General features: G+C 42.3%; 1 protein-coding gene across 2 annotated transcripts in view; it reads left to right on the top strand.

The window, feature by feature from the left end:
* LOC126183634 (dynamin-binding protein-like) overlaps positions 1–27,825 on the top strand; it is a 241,347-nt gene that overhangs the window by 195,150 nt on the left and 18,372 nt on the right. Inside the window, exon 21 of one of the 2 annotated variants that reach the window (XM_049925755.1) lies at positions 3,865–3,918. In XM_049925755.1, coding sequence (XP_049781712.1) covers positions 3,865–3,918 — 54 coding nt within the window. The remainder of the gene's footprint in view (positions 1–3,864; positions 3,919–27,825) is intronic. The other variant, XM_049925756.1, reaches the window with a different exon arrangement.

Genomic DNA, 27,825 nt, shown 5'->3' on the forward strand with positions numbered 1-27,825 from the left:
ATATGCCATACCCAGATGGTCAATCGGTATGGGAGGGATTTTTTGGTGTGAAAGGACTGACAGCTGTCGAAATGTAGGTACTGTTGGCGGTTGGTGGTTTTAATGTGGACAGAGGTAAAGATGGAGCTATCAGGGACTAGGAGGTCAACATCCAGGAAGGCAGCCTGCTGGGTTGAGGAGAACCAGGTGAAGTGGATGGGAGAGAAGGTTTGATGTTGTAAATGAACTAGGATAGACTGTCTTTGACCTGAGTCCACCTCATGGAGATATCAACAAATCTAAACCAGACTAGGGGTTTGGGGGTTTTGGAAGGCTAGAAATGTTTTCTCTAGATGGCTCATAAACAGTTTGGCATAGGAGAGTGCTGTGCCAGTGCCTATGGCTGTGCCCTGGATTTGTTTGTATACCTTCCCTTCAAAGGAGAAGTAGTTGCATGTCAGGATAAAGTTAGTGAGGTGTATGATGAATGAGGTAGTGGGTTCAAAGTGTGAAGGATATTGGGAAAGATAATGTTCAATAGCAGCTAGACCATGGGCATGAGGGATGTTGGTGTTTCGAGGATCTGCCATCAACAGTGATGAGTAGGGTTCACGAGGTAAAGGAGTGGGGATGGTGGAGATCCGATGTAGGATGTGGTTGGTATCATAGTGGGAAGTTAGGTTTTGGGCAATTGGTTGGAGATGTTGGTCACTGGCAGCTGAAATTCTTTCAGTGGTGTCACAATAACCAGCTTCAATGGTGTATCCAGGATTGCTGGGTTTGTAGATTTTGGGGAGCATGTAGCAGGTAGGGTATGGTGTGTCATAGGGGCGAGAAAGAAAATATTTTCAGGGGGGACGTTCTGGGAAGGGCCAAAGGCTTTAAGCTGGAATAGGAGGTTATGTTGGGCTTCTGGAATGGGATCACTCTGGCTGAGTTCATAGGTGGAGTAGTCAGATAATTGGCAGAGGTCTTTTGCCAGGTAGTCACTGCAATTCATAAAATAAGTGGTGGAATTTTTATCTGCAGGTAGAATTATCAGGTCAGAATTTGTTTTGATGTTGTCTATGACTGCTCTTCCTTATACTGAAAGGTTGATGGTATTAGTAAGAGACCTGGGGAAGGATGGTGTGGCCAAATGGAGGTAAGGGATTCCTGGAAGGTAACAGGGGGGGGGGGGGGGGGGGGGAGCACATGGTTAGATGATGGTGTGAACTGGGAGAGGGAGCTCTCAGTTTTGGGATTTGGTTAGCTTTGGTTGGAGGTATTGGTGGCAAAGAAATGTTTCCATTGAAGGAATTGGGAGAAGGGAGTAGATCTTTGCCAAGTTAAACATAGTTAAATTTGGGTGTATGGCTAAAGATGAGGCCTTTGGTTTTGGTGGTGAGGTTAACAACAGTGTTCTGGGAATCTTTCAGCTCTGGATTTAGTGGAGTGTTGTAGGGAGTTTTTGGGAATGTGGTAGGCTGAAAAGGTCAGGTAGGCAGGGTCTGGGTGCTATGAGGTTGACGTCAGCAGGTTGGATAACGTATGGAGATGGTGTCTGGAATGCTCTTCCAGGTGCTAGAGAGCAAGGGATTCAATTTCAGAGATGTGATGTGTGTAATAGAGATTTTACAGTAGCAGTTTCTTGCAGAGGGAGCAGAGGTGGTTCTTACATATTTGTGCATGTTTTTGCATGTCTGTACATATTTTTACATGTCTTTTCTGTTATCTAGCTCCACTCTCAACCATCTAACACCTCCATTTGCCCATTTCCACATCATTTCCATTTTCCAAACGCCATCCCTGTCACAGTGGACTCCTGCTCCATCTTTCTGCACCGGTTCAGTATCCCTTTCCCTGGTTAAAACTGTCCCACTTCCTGTTCTTAAATATTATCTGAACCATAACCCCCCCCCCCCCCCCAAATAAAAGAAACAGTCTAACCATAACAATTCCTTTCTCTGAGTCACATCTCTCCTTTCACAATGACCTTCACCTTTACAGATTCCACAAGTCCCTGGCCCTTAGAAACCTGGTACTGCAACCTCTGCTCCTTCCACAAGATACTGCTACTGTACAATCCCCACTACTTACAACACATCTCTGAAATTGAATCCCTTCCTCTCTAGCACCTGGAGGAGCATTCTAGCCACCAGCTACGTAAGTTATCCTATGTGCTGATATCCTACTGCTCCCTTGAGGAACCACTGTTCAACTTATTCCATCCACCAACTCCACTTGCTCTGATTCCTGCAATGAAAACACTTCTGTGCTATCAATCCCTCCAACCAAAGTGAACCTAATCCCAACATTGAATGCTGCCTCTCCCAGTTCAGTTCATACCACCATCCAACAGTGATCCTCGCCCTTCTCCCATCTAATCACCCCCTGGTTACCTTCCAGGATTCCTTAAGTCCAACTTAGCCTCACCATCCTCCCCAGGTACTTTCCTAAGAACATCAACCTTTCAGTAGATAATGACAGCCATAAACCACCTCAAAACAAATCCTGACCTGATTATCCTACCTGCGACAAAGGTTTCACCACTTTGTTATGAATTGCAGTGACTACCGAGCCGAAGGCTTCTGCCAATTATGTGACTCCTCCACCTAGAAACTCTGCCAGAGTGATCCCATCCCAGAAGTCCAACATAGCCTCGAATCACTGCTTAAAACCCAGAACTTCTCACCTGAATCCATTTACCTCCTCAGTCCTATGGCACCTTGCACACCCACCTTCTACATGCTCTCCAAAATCCACAAAACCTGGACATCTCATTGTAGCTGTTTATTGGGCCACCACTGGTAGAATTTCAGCTCTCATTTACCAATACCTCTAACCAATTGCCCAGAATCTAGCCTCCCATGTCAATGATATCAACTACTTCTTTTACTGACTCTCCGCCATCTCCATCCCTTTACGTCCTGGATCCCTACTCATCGCTGTTGCTGCCACATGCTTATACATCAACATCCCTCATGCCCATGGACTTTTCCAACTCACTAACTTTATTCTAACATACAACTACTTCTTCTTTGAAGGAAAGGTATACAAACGAAGCCGCAGCACAGCCATAGGCACTTACATGGAACCCTCCTATGCCAAACTGTTTATGGGCCATCTAGAGGAAACATTCCTTGCGGCCCAAAACCTCAAACCCCTGATATGATTCAGGTTCATTGATAATATCTTCATGATCTGGACTCAGGCCAAAACTACCTCTCGCCATTCCATCACAATCTTGACACCTTCTCTCCCATCTGCTTCACCTGGTCCTTCTCAATCAAGCAAGCCACCATCCTGGATGTTGACCCCCCTCCTTTCTGAAGGCTCCAATGACACCTCTGACCACATTAAACTCATCAGCCACCATCAGTACCTGCATTTCGACAGCTACCATTCCTTCCATCCAAAAGAATCCCTCCCATACAGTATGGCCACCCAGGGACGGTGTGTCTGTAGTGCCTTACCCATTATGCTGAAGGTCGTCTTACCATCGTGTTCACAGCCAGACACTATTCCCCAACCTAGTCCCCAAACAGATCTTCTTTTCCATTTCCCCACATGCCCCAGTCCTCTCACCGCCCCAAACTGGAACAAGTGAACCACATCCTTCATCAGGTCTTTCATTACCTATCATATGGCTTGAAATCAGGGACATCCTATGATACAGTATGAAAATCCTTTTATCCAGTAAAGCATGGTGTATACTTAAGGAATAGCATGTGACCAGAATGCGTCAGCAACATGATTCAGTCTTCAGATTAAGTGTATTTAGAATTCCTCTGGAGTATAGTTGATTTCAGAATGTTGCATGAATACATAGTTTTCTTCTTTAATAATTTAAATTCCTTTTAATAATATTTTCCAGTTTTAATAAAGCTATTTTGTTTTTCACAGCAGCAGCATCTGTATTCAGAGCTTGTATTTGAGCCAGACCAGAGAACAAGAGAGGTAAGAACACACGTGTGTCTCTGTGTGTGTGTGTGTGTGTGTGTGTGTGTGTGTGTGTGTGTGTGTGTTTCATGATTATTATGCTTCTATTAAATTCTCCTTTATTTTTTGTGCAAAAGTTATGGCATTATGTTGACTATGGCATCATATGAAGAACTGTAAATTATAACATGCGTGAAAAGCATTTGAAATTTAAGAATTACTCTTCTGTGGATGCTCAGAGTCCTGAGACTAGTGGGCATTGTGGTGGACTTTAAGAACTTTGTGGTACCATAAACAATAAGAATTAGTATTGTCACATCTAGTAAAAAGGTTAAGGTGAAACATTTTACCAAGCTGGAAACCAAAATGAAGATGTAGTAACAAAATGTCATAAAGCCGTTGTGTCCTCTCCTGAGGTAAGTTGGCTCGCAACTGTTGTGACTGCTCCTTGATATCATGGACGCTGACACTGGGACAGGGTTGACATCTGGGTAGTTCCCATACATGTTCTATCAGGAATATATCTGCAGAGCTTGCTGGCCATGGGTGTACATCAGCAACATTCAGACAGTTCATAGACACACATGCTGTGCATGGACAAGTATTATCCTTTTGAAAAGTGACACCATGGTACTGTCACATGAAGTAATGCAAGAGGATGCAAAACGTGTGTGACATATCATTGTGCCATCATAGTTCCTGCCGTCACTACCAGCCGTGTCTTGAAGTCGTACCCAATGGCTCCCCACACCATGAACCAGCAGTAGCACCACTGTTGCCTCTCTGAATCATCAGAAGAATGTCATCTCTTCCCAAACCACCACCATACTCATCAATGGTGGTCATCTGGGGTAATACAGAACTGTGATTCATTCAATGAACCCAGCACCATACCAAACACAGATGTTTCTGTTGTTAACAGCAGCCTATCAGGGGACGGTAATTTCATAGTCCAGCTACAGCTAGTCTCAAAGTAAGGGTGTAAGGTATCATAGAATGTTGCGGAGTGTCCACTACTTGTTCTCGGACGACACGCACCATTGCAAATGCGTTACGATGTGCTCAACCGGAAACTTGACGGTGAGTATGTCTGCCTTCATGTTCACACCCAGTTCGACATTGGGCCACTGTCGCATCTGAATGCCTCACAAATGTGGATATTACACAGTTTGACCAGCTGGCCAAATGCAGACCTGTAATAAAGCCCCTTTCAAAGTCTGTCTTGTGCTGATAAAGATGTCTCACATGAGTACGCAGCACCTCTGTGGCCTTCCCAGTGATCACTGAATATCTGATGCTGTCAATGCCTGTTTTATACCCTACTAGGCCAGATAACAATGTGAAACATGAGCAGCCCTAATACACTCTGATGATCATTGTACCTTGCACAGAGAATTGCTACTCTTTATGATCATTTAGAGACCCACCAATTGTGTGTACATGTACAAAGTTACATTAACTTCTGATAATATCTCTTGGGTGCTTCCATTTTTTGGTATGACAGTGTACTTACATTCATTACTCCATAGAAATTCATGCTTTTAGCAGTTGCTGAAATCACTGAAAGATGTCAGAAATTTTTATAGGCTATTGTAAATATTCTAGTACTTCTTTCTTGTAAGCTAATAAATAGGACAGCAAATTTTTAAATAATCCCATACAATTAGAAGCAGTTTATGGTGCCTTGTGCTTAAGAGAAGCTGTAAACATATTTTGCCATGTATATAATAGTTTTACTTGTTCATGTGACAATATTGATTCAGAATCAAAAGAATAGGTGCTTTTCATAATTTTTCCCCAAGTAAAATAAGATTCATTGCTAAATCTGATTATATAGTTTTATTCCTTACATTGTTGTCTTTAAGGAATCGTCTTTTTGTTCACATTGGATGCTCCCTGTACCCGCTGCACCAGGTGGAATGACCTCATGCAGCCGGTACACCAGCCATTGGTCAGAATTCACAAAGCCCTCCTATTGGACCTGTAACAAAGTAATTTGGCATAACTCATTTTAAATATATTTTCTGTCAGCACATATAAGATAATTGGAAAATATTGTGTTCTAACAAAATGGTAATGTGTTTAAAAAAGACTTTGTTTTTGCCAAAAAAGTTGAAACAAAAATGTGCACTGAAAATATACTTTTGAGGATATCACAAAGTGGCCACATGCGGATAGAGAATTCGGTTAGAATGCAGACATCAAATTCCAATAAAATCATATTTACCATCCTAAAGTTATGTTTCACACCAATTTGAAAAATACTGTTTCAAGAAAAACACATTTTGATCCCTGGACCATACAGCAATCCTTCAGATTCAAAAGGTGGTGGTCCTCCTCCTCCATCTTCTTCTTGGCCATGATGGTCCCTTGGGCCTCTGTAGTAGTTTGTCATCCATTGCTCTGCTCGCTCTGCACACTTTTTGCATGCTTTTGTGCAGAAGTTGTGACAGGTTGGTCCAATCTCAAATTGATGCACTTTCAAAATTTCCGTAATGCATTTTAGGCCGTCATTGAAATTGCATGGTGGCACATTGGCCATTATGTTGACACTTTTTTCCCCCAATGTGAAGAGTTTTTGGAGACACTTTTTCACAAATCACCTAGTAACTTGATAAAGGAGTTTCTGGCAAACTTGGGATAAATACCACAATGAAGTAGACATCCCAGAGAACATTTTAAACAAAAAAAAATATTTTTTTTGAAATTTTCCAAGAGGACCTACTTCTGATGTAGTCCCGCTCCCTCCCCCTCCCACCCCCCCCTCAACCCCCCCCACCCACCACCCCCACACCAAAAAATGCCTCGAACATAATGGAATACAAGGTAGAAGTTCCAGTATGTAATCAGTAATCAAATTTACAAAGTAAGTAATTGTTTTAGTTAACATCAAAAATAAATTCTTATTGTTAGGCTGTAGAATGCAGAATTAACAAGTTACTCATCTAACCTTCACTGTTATTTTTCAATAACAGTAGAACAGTAGAAAACAATTCACTTAATAATATGCAGCACAAGAGCATTTACATCTCTCATAGACTACATAATTACACATCATCTTAACATATGGTAATGGAGGCATGGTCCTCAGCAAATACTGTATTCCAACTAAACATATATTTCTCTATAATGTTCAGAGCTGCTTCTTGCTTTGGAGGCTCAGCATTAGCTTCTGATGTGGCTCAGGTAGCAATCAGCACAACGTTTTCTGCCATACAAGCAGTACTCTGACTCATCATGTGGCAACTTCGACTCTTACCTACAGCAATCTCAGTACACATCAAATAATTAATCTTCTACAAGATACAGTATAACTGCAAGCATTCAGTTCACCAGTTACAATATTCCTCATAATGAAAAGGAAGGTATGAGGAAAATCAAGGAAAGGGGAGTGGGGAAAAAGCAAGTCCTTTTGTTCTGCTATCCAGCATAACGCACAGCATCCTAGTGGTTTCAGCAACACAAGTGATTATAGTGTAAATACAACTCTGTATGCAGTTGTGGCCTAAAGTTGCCTAGTCCCACAAGTAACGTGATAAACACTACCAAGATTATCAGAATCCAGTTGGGTTTTGAATCTGTGTCTGGTCGTGCAGTAACAACTTTCTACCATCAAGCCTTACGGTTTGTCTCTTTCTGTGGTGCACCAATGTAGATGCAGTTTTTTTGTGTAAAAGAGGTTTGCGCGGTCTCTAAAGCTCTTACGCCTGGTAACATCGAGGTGCCCTCAACGCAGCACACTAGTTCCATCGACTGTAGGGAGTGTTGATAGGAAAGAGGAAAGAAGTAGCATGTATTGTGACACAAAAATGAAACAGAAAGAAATGTCATGAAGAGCTATGAGCAGAAAACTCTACCCTGGAGTTATCTTAGCACATAACATTCAAAAATATACATCTACAAACTTCTCATCATATTTCCATATCTCAACCATCAACTAAACATGAAAAGTGGACATCAGAAATCAACATAAATGTAATACTCCAACAACAATGATGCTTAAAACTGCGATAAGAAACTCACTGCAGCACACTGTTTAAATGGAATTATTTGTGTAAATTACACAGGCATTAATCGTCACACCAATATACATCTGAAGTGCTTATCTGGAAACAAATATGCATTCATCATACCTCATTGTAACTACACTGAAACAAAAGTTTAAATTTCAAATCGTTCCACTAAGTAAAAACACCTCCAAACACGAATGTAATCACCGAGTAACATGGATAATTTAACACTATACAATATGATTGTCCATTTAAAACTATAATTTCAGGGTCTGAGATTCCCTGTTCACTCTCAACATTACAGTGCCCTAGTACATAGCAATACTTACCATACCTCTGGTGCGAAGAGGGCAGTGGTAGGTGGGTGTGGCTGTGAGCCGTACACACACGGTACTCGTGTGGTAGCTGCACAGGCGGTGGGGACGGCTGGCTGCACGATGACAAAGATGGAGCCACCGGTGTCTAAGATAGACCTCAGGCTGTGCAGAAGGACTGCTTCGATGAATGGGTAGCAGGCAGGCCATGTGGGCACAGAAAGCAGCAGAACAGTGCTGCTGATGTGAGGGCGACACAGTGCTGATCTTTATGGGGCCCACGGCATAACCGACGGTGAACAGCCTAGCACACAGTACTCGCAGCTTGGCTGACAGACCCAGCTGTGGCGCGATGTGGCTCCAGCGATGCTCTCAGGCAGGGCTGGCAGGCAGCACAGTGGGAAGGCAGTGTGGCCAGCGATGTGCCACTCCACTGATGTGCAATGCCTTTGGGCAGCAGTGGCAGCAGCAGCAGTGGCAGGTGAGCCGCGCCAACCGTAGATAGCGTCTGTGCGCTTGGCGAGGCCTCGGGAGTGGCACAAATGCACTGTGTGTTTTTGCACGCCCCGTGCGTGTGGATGGCTTGGTGACAGCACAGTGCACAGTTTTGCAGCAGTCAAATGCACCTGACATGGTGCAAGCTGGAACACCTCCTTCATGTGGCTGCACTGGCTGGCAAAAAAGGCTGTGAGCAGCATGCTACACTTTGCTCCAGGAATGGTGGGAATGTGCTGATGTGACTCACTTTGGATTACTCTGCAGTGCCTGGGTCATGATGAAATAACAATGGTGAATATTTCTGATGGGCCACACCACAACCAAGTGAGGTGGCGCAGTGGTTAGCACATTGGACTCGCATTCGTGAGGATGACAGTTCAAACCTGCATCCTGCCATCCTGATTTAGGTTTTGTGTGATTTCCCTAAATTGCTTCAGGCAAATGCTGGGATGATTCCTTTGAAAGAACACAGTCGACTTCCTTCCCCATCCTTCCCTAATCTGATGGGGCTGATGACCTCGCTGTTTGGTCCCCTCCCCTAAATCACACCACCCACCCCACCACACAACATTTAACATGAACTGGAAATTTTACAACCTCCTTTCAGACCAAAATGTGGGTTAGGATACCACTTCTGACACCAATTTGTACAGAGTACAGAGTGGAATAGGTGGGTGTTGAGAGATTTGGCAAATTAAGAGTTACTTAAAGAAAACTATGAATATATGGTCAGTGACAGTATACAGAAAGGGGCTTGCTGAGGGGGCAGAGATCAGAGGGTGATTGCCAGTTTGAGTTGGGCCTGACTACTTGGAGAAAGGGAGCAAAAGAGGTGTTGATTCACATTCATGAGGTTGGTTGCTGGTCCTGGTGAACAGAGCTAGGGGTAGACGGCAGGAGCCATCTCCCCTGTACAGAGACTTGAGCAGAAGAGAGTTTACTCTGTTCAGCCACAGGAACTGAAGAGTAAGTCACAACTGCCCTCTGTGCTGTGGGACCCTCTAGCAACTACACAAGTGATCCATCTCCCACAGTCCGTGTTGGCTAAATGGTGGCACGGAATCTCCAGTTCATTCAGCGGAGATGCCGGAAAAGTGATGTGATGTCCAGTTCAACAACTTATTCTGGATTCAATCAGTCCTTTCCTGAAAGGCGGACGGGGACTGACCGAAGCTGTATTGGGAGAGTATTTGTAAAGACTTGGTTGAGGCCTTTGAAATAATTTTTTTTTTTTTTTTTTTTTTTTTTTTCGCTAAGTTCCCAAATATTCTCAGACCGACTAGCCTCTCTGCACACGTGCATCAGGTTCATTCACAAGGATGTCATCAAACATGTTGTACACAAACTAAAGTTTGATGTATTTCCAACTATTTAAGTACTCTTTGAGTTTGTGATTCAGTTGTGAATATGTGGTTCAGCAGTCAATTGTCATTGGCATTTACTGACAGATAAGCAAATTTTAAGGCAGCAATTGCACAGGATAGGTAAGTGACTGCAATAGGATATGCTGGGTGGCTACATAGACATGTCTTGCATCTTGGTCTTCCACAGGGACATGACCCATGTGACAAGAGGATTGGAAATAGATGTGACGTAAGGATGGAACACTATATTTCATATATTGGATGGGCACTGGAGTGAGGTGGGAAGGATGTTTCTCATTTCTAAGTGCAATAATAAATAGTCAAAGCACTGTTGAAGGATACACTTGATTTATTTCTGTTCAGGATGGTATTGCGTGATGAGGAGGGTGCTCCTTTGTAGCTCGTTCCTGAGGGTGGTTGGAGGATTAGGGGTGTGTATGAGGATATGGCAAAGGAATTCTGTTTCCAGACTAGATTTTGAGGGTTAAGCCTGTCGGTGAATGTAGTAGTTACCTCTTCAGCATACAGAGCAAAGGATTCCTCATTCCTGTAGATGTGCCACACACAGGTTGCCAGATTGTATGGGAGAGACTTATTGGTGTGGCATGAATGTACGGTTGGTAATTACTGGGCTTCATGTTTTTTTCTCCTCCTCCTCCTCCTCCTCCTCCTCTCCTCATCCTCATGAAAATCCTGCATGGGTCTTAGCTTCTTCAAAAAATTTCCTCCATTCTGCCCCCCCCCCCCCCCCTCCTCCAGTGCAGCTCTACAACATCCTCTGAGAGATTTTATATCCTCTTTCACATTATTTGTCCACCACTTTCTGGGGCTTCCTCGTTATTTTGTCTCAGCTGGCCTCCATTCATAAAAAAAATTGTTGTTCTTTCAGCATTCTTCCCAAGAAAATGTCCAAGCCAGGCCATTTTCCTGTGTTTTATAGTGTCAGCTTCTTGTATTAACATTTGTTCAAGACCTGCATGTACTGTTATTGATCTGAACTGTTCCATGGATCTTGCATGGCATCTTGTGTTCAAATATTTTGAGCTGTTGCTCATCAGTACTTTTTTGTGTGTTGTGTCTGTTTTTTCAGTCATGTCCAAAAGAACAGATACATTTTGATTCTATGGTAATTGTGAATCAACACAGAAAGGAATTATTAACATTAGCTGCTGGTGGGCATTGATTTAAATCAATGAGGAAAGTTGAAAATTTGTGCCGGACCGGGATTCGAACCCGGGTTTCCTGCTTATTAGATGATGCACTGATCGCTGCACCACCTGGACATGGTGGTCATTGCAGCTGCAAAGACTACCTAGCACACCTCCCATCAGACCCAAATTCTCAGCTTATCCACATACTTCAGATGTAGTGCCCCTTATGCATTATCCTCATTACTCACAGCATGCTACGGTAGTCCGTGCAGTTGCGATGACCACTGTATCCAGAAGGCTCAGTGGTCAGCGCATCTGCCTAGTCAGCAGGAGACCTGGGTTCGAATCCCTATCCCGCACAAATTTTCAACTTTCCCCACTTATTTAAATCAGTGCCCACATGCAGCTAACATCATTAATTCCTTTGTGTCTGGATTCATAATGGCTGCAGTATCAAAATTTGTCTGTTCTATCATATATGTCCAAAAGGGCTGATACCACATATACACTATGTGATCAAAAGTATCCGGACACCTGGCTGAAAATGACTTATTAATACCCTCCATCGGTAATGCTGGAATACAATATGGTGTTGGACCACCTTTAAACTTGATGACAGCTTCCACTCTTGCAGGCATATGTTCAATCAGGTGCTGGAAGGTTTCCTGGGGAATGGCAGCCCATTCTTCACGGAGTGCTGCACTAAGGAGAGGTATCAATATCAGTCGGTGAGACCTGGCATGAAGTCTGTGTTCCAAAACGTCCCAAAGGTGTTCTATAGGATTCATGTCAGGTCAGTCCATTACAGGGATGTTATTGTCGTGTCACCACTCCACCACAGGCCATGCATTATGAATTGGTGCTCGATCGCCTTGAAAGATACAATTGCCATCTCCGAATTGCTCTTCAACAGTGGGAAGCAAGAAGGTGCTTAGAACATCAATGTAGGCATATGCTGTGATAGTGCCACGCAAAACAACAAGGGGTGCTAGCCCCCTCCATGAAAAACATGGCCACACCTAACACCACCAGCTCTGAATTTTACTGTTGGCACTAAACACACTGGCAGATGATGTTCATCAGGCATTCGCCAAACCCACAGTCTGCCATCGTATCGCCACATTGTGTACCGATTTTACCACTGTTCAATCGTCCAATCTTTACACTCCTTACACCAAGAGAGGTGTCGTTTGGCATTTACCGGTGTGATGTGCGGCTTATGAGCAGCCGCTCAACTATGAAATCCAAGTTTTCTGACCTCCCACCTAACTGTCATAGTACTTGCAGTGGATCCTGATGCAGTTTGGAATTCCTGTGTGATGGTCTGGGTAGATGTCTGCCTATTACACATTACGACCCTCTTCAACTGTCAGCAATGTGTGTCAGTCAAGAGACGAGGTTGGCCTGTACGCTTTTGTGCTGTACGTGTCCCTTCATGTTTCCACTTCACTATCACATTAGAAACAGTGGACCTAGGGATGTTTAGGAGTGTAGAAATCTCACGTACAGACATATGGCACAAGATCACCCTATCACCTGGTCATGTTCTAAGTCTGTGAATTCTGTCGAGTGCCCCATTCTGCTCTCTCATGATGTCTAATGACTACTGAGGTCACTGATATGGAGTATCTGGCAGTAGTGGCAGCACAGCACACATAATATGAAAAACTTATGTTTTTGGGGTGTCCGGATACTTTTGATCACATTGTGTTTAATTACGGTGAGGATCACCAATTGATCACTTCAGTGCAGATGTACACATCACTTGAACTCTTGTGGGAAACAGCAAAATGTCATAATTAATGAGGATAATGGGCAAGGAGCACTACATCTATAGTACATGGATAAGTTGATAATTTGGGTCTGATGGGATGTGTGCTAGGATAGTCTTTGCATTTGCAATGACCACTGTGTCCAGATGTCAGAGTGGTCAGCACATCTGCATATTCAGCAGGAGACCAGGGTTCGAAGCCCGGGCCAGCACAAATTTTCAACTTTCCTCGTTGCTTTAAATCAGTGCCAACTAATTTAAATCAGTTCCCACTATCAGCTCATGTCATTAATTCCACTGTGACTTTTTTGTGTACATATTTCACATTTACAGGTTCTGACTGACTTGATCATGACCTTGTATACTTGTTGTTTAATCTGTCTGTGTAATATCCTGGAGGCCAATAACTTCTTAAACATGTGGAAACTTCTATTACTACTCAAGATGCAAGATTTTATTTCAGTTGACATGGAATTAATCCTATTAATATTAGATCCCAGACATTCAAAGTTCTGTACATGTTCAATCCTGAAGTGTGCTCCTGATAACTTATTCAGATTGTCATTTTCCTTCATGGTGAACATTATGTACTTGGTCTTCATTTCATGACTACAAAGCCTCATAGTTGTAAGGATCCCTTCAGCTCATCCATTGTTCTCTCTGATGAGCCTCTTCTATTAATAATCGCCACATCACAGGTGCATGGAAATATCTATCTGAGTAGGCTTTGTAACTATATAATTAGATATTTGGAGTTCCCAAATAGCTGCCTCCAGTGTCAGGTTGAAAATAATGGTAGAAAGGGTGTCCTCCAGCCTTATTCTGGTACTGATGCCAAACCAAGTACTTTATTCAGCATCCAGTTGCATTGCCACTATGGAACCAGCCAGGGTTGCTTGAATGAATGAGACATACTTAAATGCTATGTACTCAGTAATAACATATCATTTGGCATTTTTGTCAGGCTAAGACCATCAAAAGTTTACTTACAGTCTACATAAAGGTTATGAAGTTCATTATTATATTCATATGCCATTTCATGTATTTGTCTCAGGGGAATATCCGATCTGTTGGTGACCTATTAGGCAAGAAGCCATTCTCTCAAAATCTCTTTTGTGTATAGAGTGGCCTATTGTAGATAATATTAGACAAAGTGTTATGGGGTACATTCAACAGGGTAAGTCGTCAGTAATAAGAACAGCAAGGCTTGCCCACTTCGTTATGTATTGATTAAATCATGCCTAGTGTACATTCTTGTGGGATTCTTTCTTCGCTTCCATGTCAACTTGATAAATTAATGGATTCGCTTAACAAGATTGACTGCCCCCCTCCCCCTTTTTAAAAATACAATTCTGCAGTTGTTCCATCAGTTCCTGGTGCTTTTTAGGCCACTCTCTAATTTCAGTACTGCTGCTAAGATGGCCTGTTCTATCTTCGGGTTTGCAGGATACAGGGCATAGTCAAAGTTTTAATTATCACCTTGAATATATCTAGCAGCGACCATGAAACTTTGTGATGGTGTTGAGTCCTTCTCTACATAATCATCCTTCAGTGAGACACATTTTCCAATTATATATGACCTGGCAGAGACCTCATTTGGAAACATATGCATTGTGACTGTTCAGGAAATGTTCCACTTCAAAAGTCTCTTCATTGTCATGCTGTAAATGCCTGTTATGCAGTGGTTTTTGTGTCTGAGGAAAGAGGAAGAATCATTGGGTGCTATGTCAGGAGAATAAATGTGGAGAGGCAAAATTTTGATAACCCAAAGAAGCAACATGTGTGATTGGGCCCAGTGATGAATAATGTGGACCATCCCACTTGGGCAACTTCCTGTAATGCTTTGTTTGCAATGCCTCCCGTTGCTTTGTCAAGAGAGTTCAGTTGCATGATCCTGTGGTAGTTTGCCCATTATGAGCATAATCTGTTGGCACCACACCAGCGCCATATTGCCCAGTGGTTGCGAAACTCACTTTTCCACTGCTCAATTTGTTCCTTTGTGTCGGTGTCAGTGATGCACACAGCACTCATCCATGGTGATAAGATGGCTAAAGAAGTTATCTGGATTGGCTTGACACAACTGCAACATTTCAACTACTCTATCGATTTGGTTGGCTTTTTGAGTGGGTGTGAGCACTAACAGAATCCAGTGGCCAGCAACCTTTTCAGTCTTCAGAATGTCCTACAAGATATTGAAACCTGATATGTGACTAATTTTCACTTTTTCCACTGTCACTGTTGGATTGTGGTGTGAGGATGTTACCAGCACTGCAGACACATTCCTGCAAACAAGCAAAATAGTTATTACATAACTTTATTTTTCCTAAATGAGAATTAAAACTGAGATATGTCTCATAGTATGGTAGCTGCTCACTTGTAGTATGGCTGTCTTCCAAAATTCCATTAAAATAATCTCCCTCTGTCAAGAACATCTCGGTTATTGTCAGTAAATCTCCCTCTTTATCCATATACAATGTTATGTAGGTCTGTATTCGAGAGTTCCTCCTTTGATTTTGTCATAAAATTACCTGCTTCCATTTTTATCATAATGTTTTCCCATCTCCTGTATCTTTCTCCTCATAGCCTCCTTTTTTTTCTTCCTGCACACTCATGATGCCTTTAACTTTTTATTGTATGTTGTGTGATAACATCTTGTTTGTTGTAAGCATTTCAGTTTTCTTCCTTTTTCTGTTTAAGCGTCTGTCTTTATTGGTCATTCTACCATTCTTCATTTATGTCTTTTCAATTCCGCCATTATTTCATGTGCCATTATTAAAACAGTATTTTTAATGAAGTAATATTTTCTGTCTATGTAGTCTGTGTCTCAGTCTGCTCCGATGCTCTCAGACTATAGATCTGGCTTTCGGGTGTGTTATGTTACATTTCTTTGCTCTAGGATTATTTCCTTTGGTGGCCACGGTAAGTTTCTTCCTCATGATTGCAAGCCCTTCCCTTTTCCCAAAAATACATAATAATCATTATTAGCTCCTGTAACTTCCCCTTTTATATGGATTGATTGTTAATCAATCTAGGCTCCAGCTAGCTCGAGGTAGAATGTTTCTGAGGAAAGTCACAAAAAGAATTGTCTTGCTGCACTGTATTTACATAGAGTGCGTGTTGGTTGTACCAGCTTACTCAAATGAATTTTTGCTTCCCAACGTGTACGAGCCTAGTTACACATAAATTCATACAAACTGAGATTATTGCCCTAATCATGATTACAGCCTATATACACCCACACTTTATCTGTGAAAGTTTACAATTCGCGTGAGCTAAATAGTCTGAATCAGTACGATAACTTTCTAGAGCGCCAAAGAATATCTATGAATGCTGCGCTCTGTTGATAATCTATGTTGTCGCACAGATAAATGTTTCATGAGCATGTAATATTAAATGGGTTGAAAGAAATGTCAAACACTGTAAATTCACGTTATGTTGGTTTATTCTAGTCTATGCACATCCTGTAATTGTCTTAAAGAAGTAACCTTTATTTCTGATGGGTGGAATTAGTTATGTGAATTCAGCCAAAGAGTTTACAGCAATATCCAGATCACACTATTTACTTTAACGCAGTTTAGGTATATTCATCACAGTTTGCACTGTTCATCACTTCCTATCAGTAGAACTATTAATTGTCTATTGCATTGTTGTGTTCAGTCTTTTGTTGATAAAAATCAAATTAAGACAATATATTAAGTTATTTTCCTAGCTTGAATTACTTCAAAGATATTTTCAAAGTTGCTGATTTACCTCTTTCAGTTTTTAATCACTTCTAGCAGATTGCAAATCTTCAAAATGTAACAAACCATCTCGTATCATCTACCAGTATTATGTCTGAATGCACAAGTTCAGTTACGACACGACAAGGCAAGTGCCTTTACAACTTTAGCTTCTGTATTTCGCAGTGTCCTCAAAGAGCACTCACAAGGAGTATTCTTTGAGGTCACTGGTTACACTCCATGATCTACAAGTCTGCTACTTTGCGATCTACTATTATTTTATCTTGAAACGAATAGATTCTGTTTCTTTTTTATTCTTTTTCAAAACATTAAGTTACTTTGCTACCAAGATTCCTTTCTATTTCTTTTTATATTACTTTCTTTTCAGTCTACTTGCTACTAGTCATGCAGTGTTAGTACAGAGGGACTTTGTTTTTCTTTTTATGAAATTTGGATCTTGGGCTTGTATTGGGGTGAGAGGAGTAGATTTATAGTTTTCATTTTTGCATCCAAAGGGTAGCGGCGTTACACTCCCCTGAAAGTGTGCACATTTTCCGTACTAGATGCCCATCTTTTTTATTCCAACGCAAGATCTATTTGGTTTGTTTAATTCAGGTCTGATCTCTATGTAGATTTTTTTTTTCTGATGAAGCAGGTACTTGCTGCCCTTTTAAGTTGTTTACTGAAGCATACTGAGAAACCCTCAGGGCATTATTACCGGTTTAATTGTGCAGACTTTCCTCTCAGAACACACTTCTAAAAGCCTCTTCCTTCCTCAGTTTGGTATTACAGACACAAAAGAGTGCTTTGAGGTCATATCTAGGTATTTTATCACAAACGTCCTGCTGTCAATCATGAAAACAATCTTCCACATCATCGTATGAATCTTCTGTTGAGGCATATGTATCCATGAAGGTCACATTATGAAGTTTCCCTTTGATACATACAATACATCATTCTCCATTATATGGAGTAAAAGCTACAACAGATCTAAAACTGTCTTTGCACACTATAAACCCAATCCCAAACTCTCTTTTCCTGGGTAATACAGAGAGAATTTCTATGTATGTATCTCTGTACTTCCTTTCCAACTAAATTCTCAAAGTGCAACAACTCCCATTCCATACCCAAGTGTCTCTTCAGCAACACTGTCTGTGACTCCTGTCTGCAATAATCATCCACATATTCCAAATTTAGGTATGGTTATATTCACATCCATGTTTCTTGGCATAGTTTCTCTTCTTAAGGGCTGTTTGTGATGATAGGCTTTTACAAGCCAGGGATATTAACAATGTGCTGAACTCCCAACCTGCAAGACAAGGCTTCCATTCAGGGTTAGCTGCACCCGTGAGATTGATGACAAAGTCTGTATTGTGGGCCACACTGAAGGCAGTGTGACCTAGTCATCAGCTACTCTACTGCAGGCATTGTCCCCAGCTTCTTTGGAGCACACAAGCCCCCCCAGCCCCCCACCCTGAACTGAAATGACTTCAAGGCAGTATCCCATGAGGGAAATGGAGGAGCCAGATATGAAGTGAGGGTTCTTTTTGGATCCATTGGAGAGATAGAAGTGAACCTGAATTGCACTCTCCTGTGTCAACCTGTTTATGGGCCATCCAAGAGAAACCTTCCTAGCCACTTACAGTCTCAAACCATGTCTGGTTCATGTTCATTGATGGTACCTTAATGATCTGGACCCACAACCAAAACACTACCCTTATCCCTCCATATTGTCAACAACTTCTGTCCCATCTACTTCAGCTGGTACTCCTTATCCCAGTGTGCCACCTTCCTGCACTTTGATCTCCACGTCTCTGATGGGTCCACAAAAACATATGCATATGTGAAACCCACTAACCACCAACAGTGCCTCCATCTTGGTAGTTGTTATCCCATTCTCACCAAAATCTCTCCCTGTGTTGTATCACTGTTGTAGACCCAGCTACAAGACATGTCCTATAGACTCATCCACAGCACATTCTGTTACAGTCCTGTCACAGCCATATCTATTGTATCATATCCTGTTCTTATCCTGTGCTATCAGAGACAGGGCTACCTGTGAAAGCAGTTATATCTTGTTCCAGCTCTGCTTTAACTTACACACAGTCTTTTGTGTGGAAACAACCACTAACAATGTGACTACCCGAACGAAAGGCCGCCGTAAAACTGTGACCAAAATCAGGGTTGACTACCCACTGGTCACACTTGCTGCCAAGCACAAAATGCTCAACTTCAATGGTTGCTTCACAATCCATGCCATCTGGAACCCCTCTCTTCCTTGAACTATACAAATGAAAATTGCGTGACAACTTGTCCTTAGATCTCAGTCCTCGAGGCCTCAATGCCTGCTAGCCTCTGTCCCCCATGGCCCCCACTTCACTCATTTTAAACTCATGCCCTTTTCTTTACAGTATCCCTCTTACCTCCTCCATGACACTGTGCACCACAAACGACACCTCTTGCTTGTGGCCGAATGAGTAAGCTAACCAGTGCACAGTCGTATCCCGTGTGCTTGTTGCCTCACCCTCTCACCTATCCAATGCTCCCTCCTGCTGTGTGTCTCCTTTCTACCCTCACCTACTGCACCCAGTACAACCCGTCTCCAAAGTCTAGCTATAGTGCCAGTACAGCGGAGTCAAGTGGGACAGTGGAACTGTGCTTGCATATGTGTAATGTGTTAGCTATGGAGGACAACTCGTCTGAAAGCTCAGTTATGTTTTCAGTCTTGTTTATGCACATATCAACCATTGGACACATCGGCTATTTGACAAGTGTGATTTTTCATTACCGTATTTACATTGTTTATGGTATAATCCTTAACTGCATTAAGGTATTGATAACTAGACCCATATGTGTGGCTATCTGGTGATAACTAAAACCAGTTTGTTGTGTCCCAACAATCTTCCATGGGTAATGCACTTTCTGTCTTTGTGACTCATGGGCTGGCAAATTCCTGTTCTTGCAACTTGATGGCTAACCACTTATTACTTGTACAGTCTCCATTGAGCTGGTATTTTTACTTCAATAAGTACAGTTTGCAAGTCATTGTTCCAAACTATGTGACTCATGAAATTGTCAGTTATATATCCAGAGACAGCCATGTTACATACCTGCTGTGAAATTCGACACACCCAGTTTATCATTTTCTGCTGTTTATTTGAGTAGCATTAATAGGTGTGCTTGTTGAAATTATGTGCTCTCCTTCTCCTCTTCTTCTCTCTTTCTCTGAAAATCTTTTGGTTTCTTTAAATACTGCATATTTTTCTATAACTAAATTGTGTTATTTCTTTTAGGTAATTATTCATTGTCAAAATTCTTAGTAATCAAGTGTAACATTAGTAAACATTGTCTTCTATTTCCAGTTTTAATCTCTCTGACATTATTCCTGTTGCTCTTCTTATAAAATTTACAAATTCAAAAAATCACTTTCAGGGGCTGTAGTTTAGAGCCTTGCATCTACATCCAGGGATGGGCTATGATCGCGCTCGAGAAACGCGCGACGCGAAGGCAATTTCTCGAGAATTTCTCGGGTACGCTCGAGAAGTTGACAGTGCTGCACTCTCTGAGGAATTGCGCAAACCTTCAGTACACGAAGCACTGAGCCGCAGCATACTCGTCGTACGTACATGCTCGGAAAACTTTGAATTTCTATGATTGATATCAACTGTACTACCGTTATTAATGTGTACTGAAGTATTCGTATATGTCTCATAAGACAAAAATCGTAGAATTGTTTAAAACAAAGCACAGAATTCGCATGAAAGAGAAGCTTTATTCCTACGAAATAAACTACCTTGTACATTCTGCATGTATGCATGCATGCTTAAACGAAAAAGAGAAGTGCTATAGCCTTTTTTTTATATACAGAAACTGCGTACATGCGTTTACTTACTGAATAAAGAAAGAAGGAAACAAAATTTGTTCAGCAGAAGGCATTTTTACATCCCATTGCTACACTGCCGTCGATTTTTGTTTAGAAATATGATTTTATTAACCAATTGGCCTTTTAGTCTGCTTCTTTTTTTGTTTATAAGTAGTCCTGTTTTCGAAATATTCTTTCACTGGGAACAGAAGTTGCAGGTATTGCAAGATTTTTTTTTTTGCGATGACAGCTAGACCTGGGTAACTGTTTTCATTTTTTTTTTCTTTTTTTTTTTTTTTCCAGTAGTGTAAAGGATTATCCGTGCGTTGTAGGTACAGTTCTTCCAAATATCGTTGTACCTCCAGGTCTATGCTATCACAACCGCTTTTCATTAGATTTTTATTGGAAACCTCTTCATCAAAAGAAGCCCATAAGGAACTACTGGCGTTTTGTACGAAAAGGTACTCGTGGATAGTGTCGTTAGCAGCCGAATGAGTAGATCGTACGGTCTCTACCACATTTGAGCACTCTGCAATTAGGCTTGCAACGGCATGTTTTGAATGAATGGGATTCGTAAATGGTAACGTTTTGAATCTTGGGTCGAGAACTGTGGCAACGGCATGTACTTTGTTTATTTCTATTAATCCTAGCCGGGCTATTAGTGAGTTGTGCAGATGTTGCTGTAGCTCTTGCGCTGTCGTGGTAGGCCACTTCCCATTGCATGCGGTTAGGATTAGCTGTCTGATTATTGGAACAGCTTTCGAAAGAGAGGTATAGTTTTCAGTTGAGATTTCACTTGTTACCACTTCAAATCGCTCCAGTACACATAAACATTCGCTCAAAATTCACCACTCGTCAGCTGTGAGGTTCTCTACACCTGGATACAAAGATGAGAAACAGGCTGCAATGCATTCCTTTTGCTCCACTAGACGTTGTAGCATATAAAACATACTGTTCCATCGGGTTTCGGTTTCCTGAATCAGTTTATGAACAGGTTTTTTCATTATATCCTGGATCTCACAGTGTTTTTCATTAGCACTGCAACTTGTTTTAAAATAGCTAACAATTTTTCTGGCCTTTACCCGCATTATGCAGAGCTCACTTTTGCTGTTCAAAGAACTTTTCACAACTAAATTGATGGTGTGTGCTAAACAAGGCACATGTTGCATATGTATGTTGCCACTGTGAATAAGTTGTACGGTTGCCGTCATGTTACTGGCGTTGTCAGTTGTGATGCTTACAACATTGTTTTCAATGTTCCATTTTGAAATCACGTTATCTAACGCCTCACTAATATTTAGCGCTGTATGCCTCTCCGGGAAACGGAATGTCTCGAGAGCTAAAGCTTTCAGGCACCAATTAGTGTTAATGAAATGACCAGTTACAGCAATATATGCCACACTACTGAGTGAGGTCCAATATCGGTCATTAAAGAAGCACAAGTAGAGTCTTCCACGGCCAAGTTTATAGCCTCTTTCTGTTTATGGTAATCGTCCTCAATCATGAGGCGCTACTATTTTCAATTTGGTATCGATTATTGTGGGTCCAACAGTGAAACAAAACGTCGAAAACCAGTGTCCTCGACGATTGAAAGTGGTTGAAAATCGTCTGTTATCATGGCCACTAGTGCTTCATCTAGCTGTTGTTGCAGTTTACTTCCCTCTATGAAGAGAAACGTAAGATTTAGATCAGAGCTCCTGCGAGGGGATACGTTATGCTCGACAACTAGTCCAATAATATTACATATCGTATCGTGCAAAAGCTAGGATAGTATAGGTTGGATTTTGGGGTATGTAGTATGTTATCAGAGTACGATTAAAATATCGATGTTTTTTAAGCGTGGCGGGCCGCTTCGGACACTATCCGAACTTTTGCACAGAATTCACTTTTTGTACTATACGTACCTGGATATTTTGTCTGCCTCGCACTATTGGAAGAATGAGTCTCTGTATCCACGGACGTCACTGTTTTATTGCTCTATAAACTGTGCAGTTTAAGATGTCTAATCGTGCCCGTTGTATTTTTTGATACATTACGGAGATTTTTACGAGAAATGTTACAAGTAACGTTATCTCCATCCTCCGTAAAGTATTTCCAGCACCGTGACGTTCGTTTTCGAGTGTCCATATTGATTTGAATAACAACTTTACTCGAATGAAAACTGAGACATACTAGTTATGAGCACAGCGAACGTGTTTGTCTAGCGACGGCATTCAATTCATAAAGCAACAACGGCGCGACGTATGTTGTCGCAGCCAACTGGCGCGCAGCGGCACACGCCGCCGAGCCATTTCTCGTGAGCTTCTCGAGAATTGCTTCAGAACTAGAGGCTCGAGGAATTCTCAGTGCACTCGAGTCACCGCGCCTCGCCATCCCATCACTGTCTACATCTACATATGTACTCCACAAGCTACCGTTATGCTGCACGGTGGAGGGTACCATGTACCACTACTAGTCATTTCCTTTTCTGTTCTACTCTCAAAAAGAGCGAGGGAAAAATGACTTTCTATATGCCTTAGTAAGAGGCTTAGTCTCTCTGATCTTATCTTCATGGTTCTTTTTCTTTGAACAGTACTGCATTAGTCTTCTTGCAGCTACAGAATGTTCAGTGGAGCCACAAAATACTTATAGCTTTCTGTGATCTTTTAAAAGTGGTACAGATTTTTAATAAAAATGGTTTCGTAAACATTTGTGTGAAAGTGAATGCTATATCATATTTGATGGGAACCAATGTTTTCATAATAAGATAGGAACTCATAGTTTCATTTGGGGAGTCATGAGCAAGTTTTCAACTATATTAGTAAAGTAATAAACCAGTCAATTCATTGTTAGCACTGTACTGGTGGGCATGACTCACTGTAGTTGACATTTTCACCAACTTTTGTCCGAGTCATTTAATGTGTATTTTTTGTCTCACATGCAATCACTTCTTTGAATTTTTTATATGACCACACATTACTCTGCTTTCCACGAAAAAAAAAGAGTGGAGAAAGATAGATTAAATTAGACATAGAAACCTATTTACATTTCAGCTGTAGAGATCTGTCTGGTTACTATTTACTTACTTCTTCCTATTCCAGATGACACAAACATTAAGCCAAGATGAAAGAGTTAATGTCTTGACATGGACTACTATGTTTATTTTAAGTAGCAAATGCACATATATTTTGAAATTGTTCTCCTCTTTTCAGTGTAATTTAGGCAACCTGTTCCTAGTCAATAGACTGTATCACAGAAGTTCAGATATTGAAGGTCTGTAAAATATTCATGTATAGCTGTTGTAACCTCTTCGCCATAAAAGTCTGAAAATTGAAAAAAAAAAAATCTGATTAAGCAGATGGATGCTCCAACAAGTCACACACAAAATCCCTAGTCTTCACACTGTCAAAGCACCTTTGCAAGCATGTAAATTTTCTTCATGGAACTTGATTTTTACTTTTGTCAGGCAATTGATTCAGTAGATTTGCATAGTATTAACCATGTATATAACTTTAATCAAGAAGAAGAACCACTGCATCCCAGGAAATATTAACCATAAAATTTCTGGCAAATGACATCAACTCCATCCCACTGCTCCGATTGCTGTTTTGTTTTGGACGTGCATGTTTTTCCAGCCTTTGTTCCTCCATCTCTCGAGCTTTTTGCACCTATTACCGTCTCCCAGTCTTTTTAAAACAGTGCAGTAGAACTGCCCTGTGTCTGTCTGACCATATGGAAGAAATTCTTTATGGACAATTCCATGAATGTTGTAGTAGTAGTAGTAGTAGTAGTAGTAGTAGTAATGATGATAGCACTGACTTGCTTGTGTGAACTTGCTTTTTTGGGCTGTGGAGTTGTTGGAGTCGTCCATTTTTGTACTGCTGTTTTGTTTCCATGTCATAATCGTACATCCACGATTCATAGGCAGTTATGACCTTGGACAGAAATTTTGGGTCATCTTTAACTGTTGTTTGAAGTTCAGTGCCAACCTCAACGTGTCTCTGGCCGGCATTAAAAAGACAAGGAACAAACCGTGCTGCAATTTCTCTCATTCAGTTCATCGACTAGAATGCATTTTCACAAAATTCCAACAATTTCACAAACATCAAAGATTGTCTGCCTTTTGTCCTTGGGGATCACTTCATGCACCTTCAAAATTGTTTCTGTAGTTGTGCATGTTGATTCTCAGCTTATTTTTCACCCTCCACAGACTCCTGGTCATCTTTCAGTTACTTAAACCAGTCAAATACACTCCTGGAAATTGAAATAAGAACACCGTGAATTCATTGTCCCAGGAAGGGGAAACTTTATTGACACATTCCTGGGGTCAGATACATCACATGATCACACTGACAGAACCACAGGCACATAGACACAGGCAACAGAGCATGCACAATGTCGGCACTATTACAGTGTTTATCCACCTTTCGCAGCCATGCACGCTGCTATTCTCCCATGGAGACGATCGTAGAGATGCTGGATGTAGTCCTGTGGAACGGCTTGCCATGCCATTTCCACCTGGCGCCTCAGTTGGACCAGCGTTCGTGCTGGACGTGCAGACCGCGTGAGACGACGCTTCATCCAGTCCCAAACATGCTCAATGGGGGACAGATCCGGAGATCTTGCTGGCCAGGGTAGTTGACTTACACCTTCTAGAGCACGTTGGGTGGCACGGGATACATGCGGACGTGCATTGTCCTGTTGGAACAGCAAGTTCCCTTGCCGGTCTAGGAATGGTAGAACGATGGGTTCGATGACGGTTTGGATGTCCCGTGCACTATTCAGTGTCCCCTCGACGATCACCAGTGGTGTACGGCCAGTGTAGGAGATCGCTCCCCACACCATGATGCCGGGTGTTGGCCCTGTGTGCCTCGGTCGTATGCAGTCCTGATTGTGGCGCTCACCTGCACGGCGCCAAACACGCATACGACCATCATTGGCACCAAGGCAGAAGCGACTCTCATCGCTGAAGACGACACGTCTCCATTCGTCCCTCCATTCACGCCTGTCGCGACACCACTGAAGGCGGGCTGCACGATGTTGGGGCGTGAGCGGAAGACGGCCTAACGGTGTGCGGGACCGTAGCCCAGCTTCATGGAGACGGTTGCGAATGGTCCTCGCCGATACCCCAGGAGCAACAGTGGACCTAATTTGCTGGGAAGTGGTGGTGCGGTCCCCTACGGCACTGCGTAGGATCCTACGGTCTTGGCGTGCATCCGTGCGTCGCTGCGGTCCGGTCCCAGGTCGACGGGCACGTGCACCTTCCGCCGACCACTGGCGACAACATCGATGTACTGTGGAGACCTCACGCCCCACGTGTTGAGCAATTCGGCGGTACGTCCACCCGGCCTCCCGCATGCCCACTACACGCCCTCGCTCAAAGTCCGTCAACTGCACATACGGTTCACGTCCACGCTGTCGCGGCATGCTACCAGTGTTAAAGACTGCGATGGAGCTCCGTATGCCACGGCAAACTGGCTGACACTGACGGCGGCGGTGCACAAATGCTGCGCAGCTAGCGCCATTCGACGGCCAACACCGCGGTTCCTGGTGTGTCCGCTGTGCCGTGCGTGTGATCATTGCTTGTACAGCCCTCTCGCAGTGTCCGGAGCAAGTATGGTGGGTCTGACACACCGGTGTCAATGTGTTCTTTTTTTCCATTTCCAGGAGTGTATTTTATGCTTGGCTCAAAGCATGCTTACCAAAAGCTTGTTCGTCAAGTGGTGGGTTTCAGGTGTCGTTTCATGGAGCTTAAAACTTACAGCAGATCCATTGTGCTTCAAGTCAGCCATTTCAAAATTCACAGATACAGTAGAACACTATGTGAGGAAATCAACAACAGTGTTTACACATGGCACTGCCAATGATATCACATGGCAGACTGACAGTTGAAACACACAACTGGAGGTACCTAGTGGCAGAAGTTTGTTTGGGTACAGTATTGAAATTCTCAAATTTTTGATCACTCCTCATATCATGCATAGTAACAAACTGACACACAAAATCAGTTGAAGTCTGTTAAAACTGAGTGAGATGGTGCAGTAGTTAGCACACTGGACACACATTCAGGAGGACAACAGTCCAAACCCACGTCTGGCCGTCTTGATTTAGGTTTTCTGCGATTTCCCTAAATCGCTTCAGGCAAATGCCAGGATGGTTCCTTTGAAAGGGCACGGCCGACTTCTTTCCCTAAACCAATGGGACCGATGATCTCGCTGTTTGGTCCCCTCCCCCAAATGAACCAACCAACTGAATTCTGTTAAAGCAATCCCAAGATCGCTCTTAAATTAATTTTCACTTTTGACTTTGTCAGCAATCAAGAAATGCTGTACTTGCTTTCATATTCTTAATTATTCATTTAAAATAGATCATACCCTTCTCTATGTGGTTCTGTAACTTTTTCTGACATATTGAATATTCCATCATCTGACTCAATGTGGGTCTTGAAGTTTTTCCAGTGTACTGAGTATTCTATGAGGTTTCCAAATGGCAGCGAGATCATGTTGACTTTTTGCCACAATATTTTGGCTGGCAACTATCCAGTCATCTTCAGATGAGTGTCCACCACTGGAGACTGCAAGTTCCTGGCATTGGATTTATACCAAAAATTGGCGAGGAAATGCAAGCATGCACATTGGCAGCCATCACAGGAGCATCCTCTATCGAAATCTGTGCCCTTTGCAAATACTGTTCTATCTGCCGAGTGCAGACACATGTGTAAAGGTGTAACTACATGTCCGCCCTCTGTCGGAATGCGTGCTCGTGTCACCAAACCCAGAGGTCAGATGTCGCCGGACGTATCATTATGAATAAACTGTTTTTTCTCAGAAGAAATTAGAAAAATCACCGGTTCCCAAGCCTTGTCCAGTTGAAAGCCCCCATCAGGATTTATAATATTTTGTGCTAGACATATTTTCACAGATTCTTTAATTACTGAATCCCAAAAAGTTCTCACTCGAGCCAAGATTTTTGTGGCAGAATAATCCATAGGGTGTCCTGTGGAAATACAATGCTCAGCTATGGACAACTTACTGGGCTGTGAAAGGCAAGTGTGGTGCTCATGTTGTATACATCTTTTGTGTACTGTGTGTATCATCTGACCTATTTAAGCTTTGCCACACTGGCAAGGAATTTTGTAAATCCTGGCCCCTCGCAGACCCAAATCATCTTTTACCGAACTGAGAAGGGCACTAATCTTCGCCAGTAGCCGGAAGATTACTTTAACATGATGTTTCCTTAGAATCCTGCCTACTTTAG

This window comes from Schistocerca cancellata, chromosome 4 (assembly GCF_023864275.1).
Source record: "Schistocerca cancellata isolate TAMUIC-IGC-003103 chromosome 4, iqSchCanc2.1, whole genome shotgun sequence".
In the NCBI taxonomy this organism is placed as follows: domain Eukaryota; kingdom Metazoa; phylum Arthropoda; class Insecta; order Orthoptera; family Acrididae; genus Schistocerca; species Schistocerca cancellata.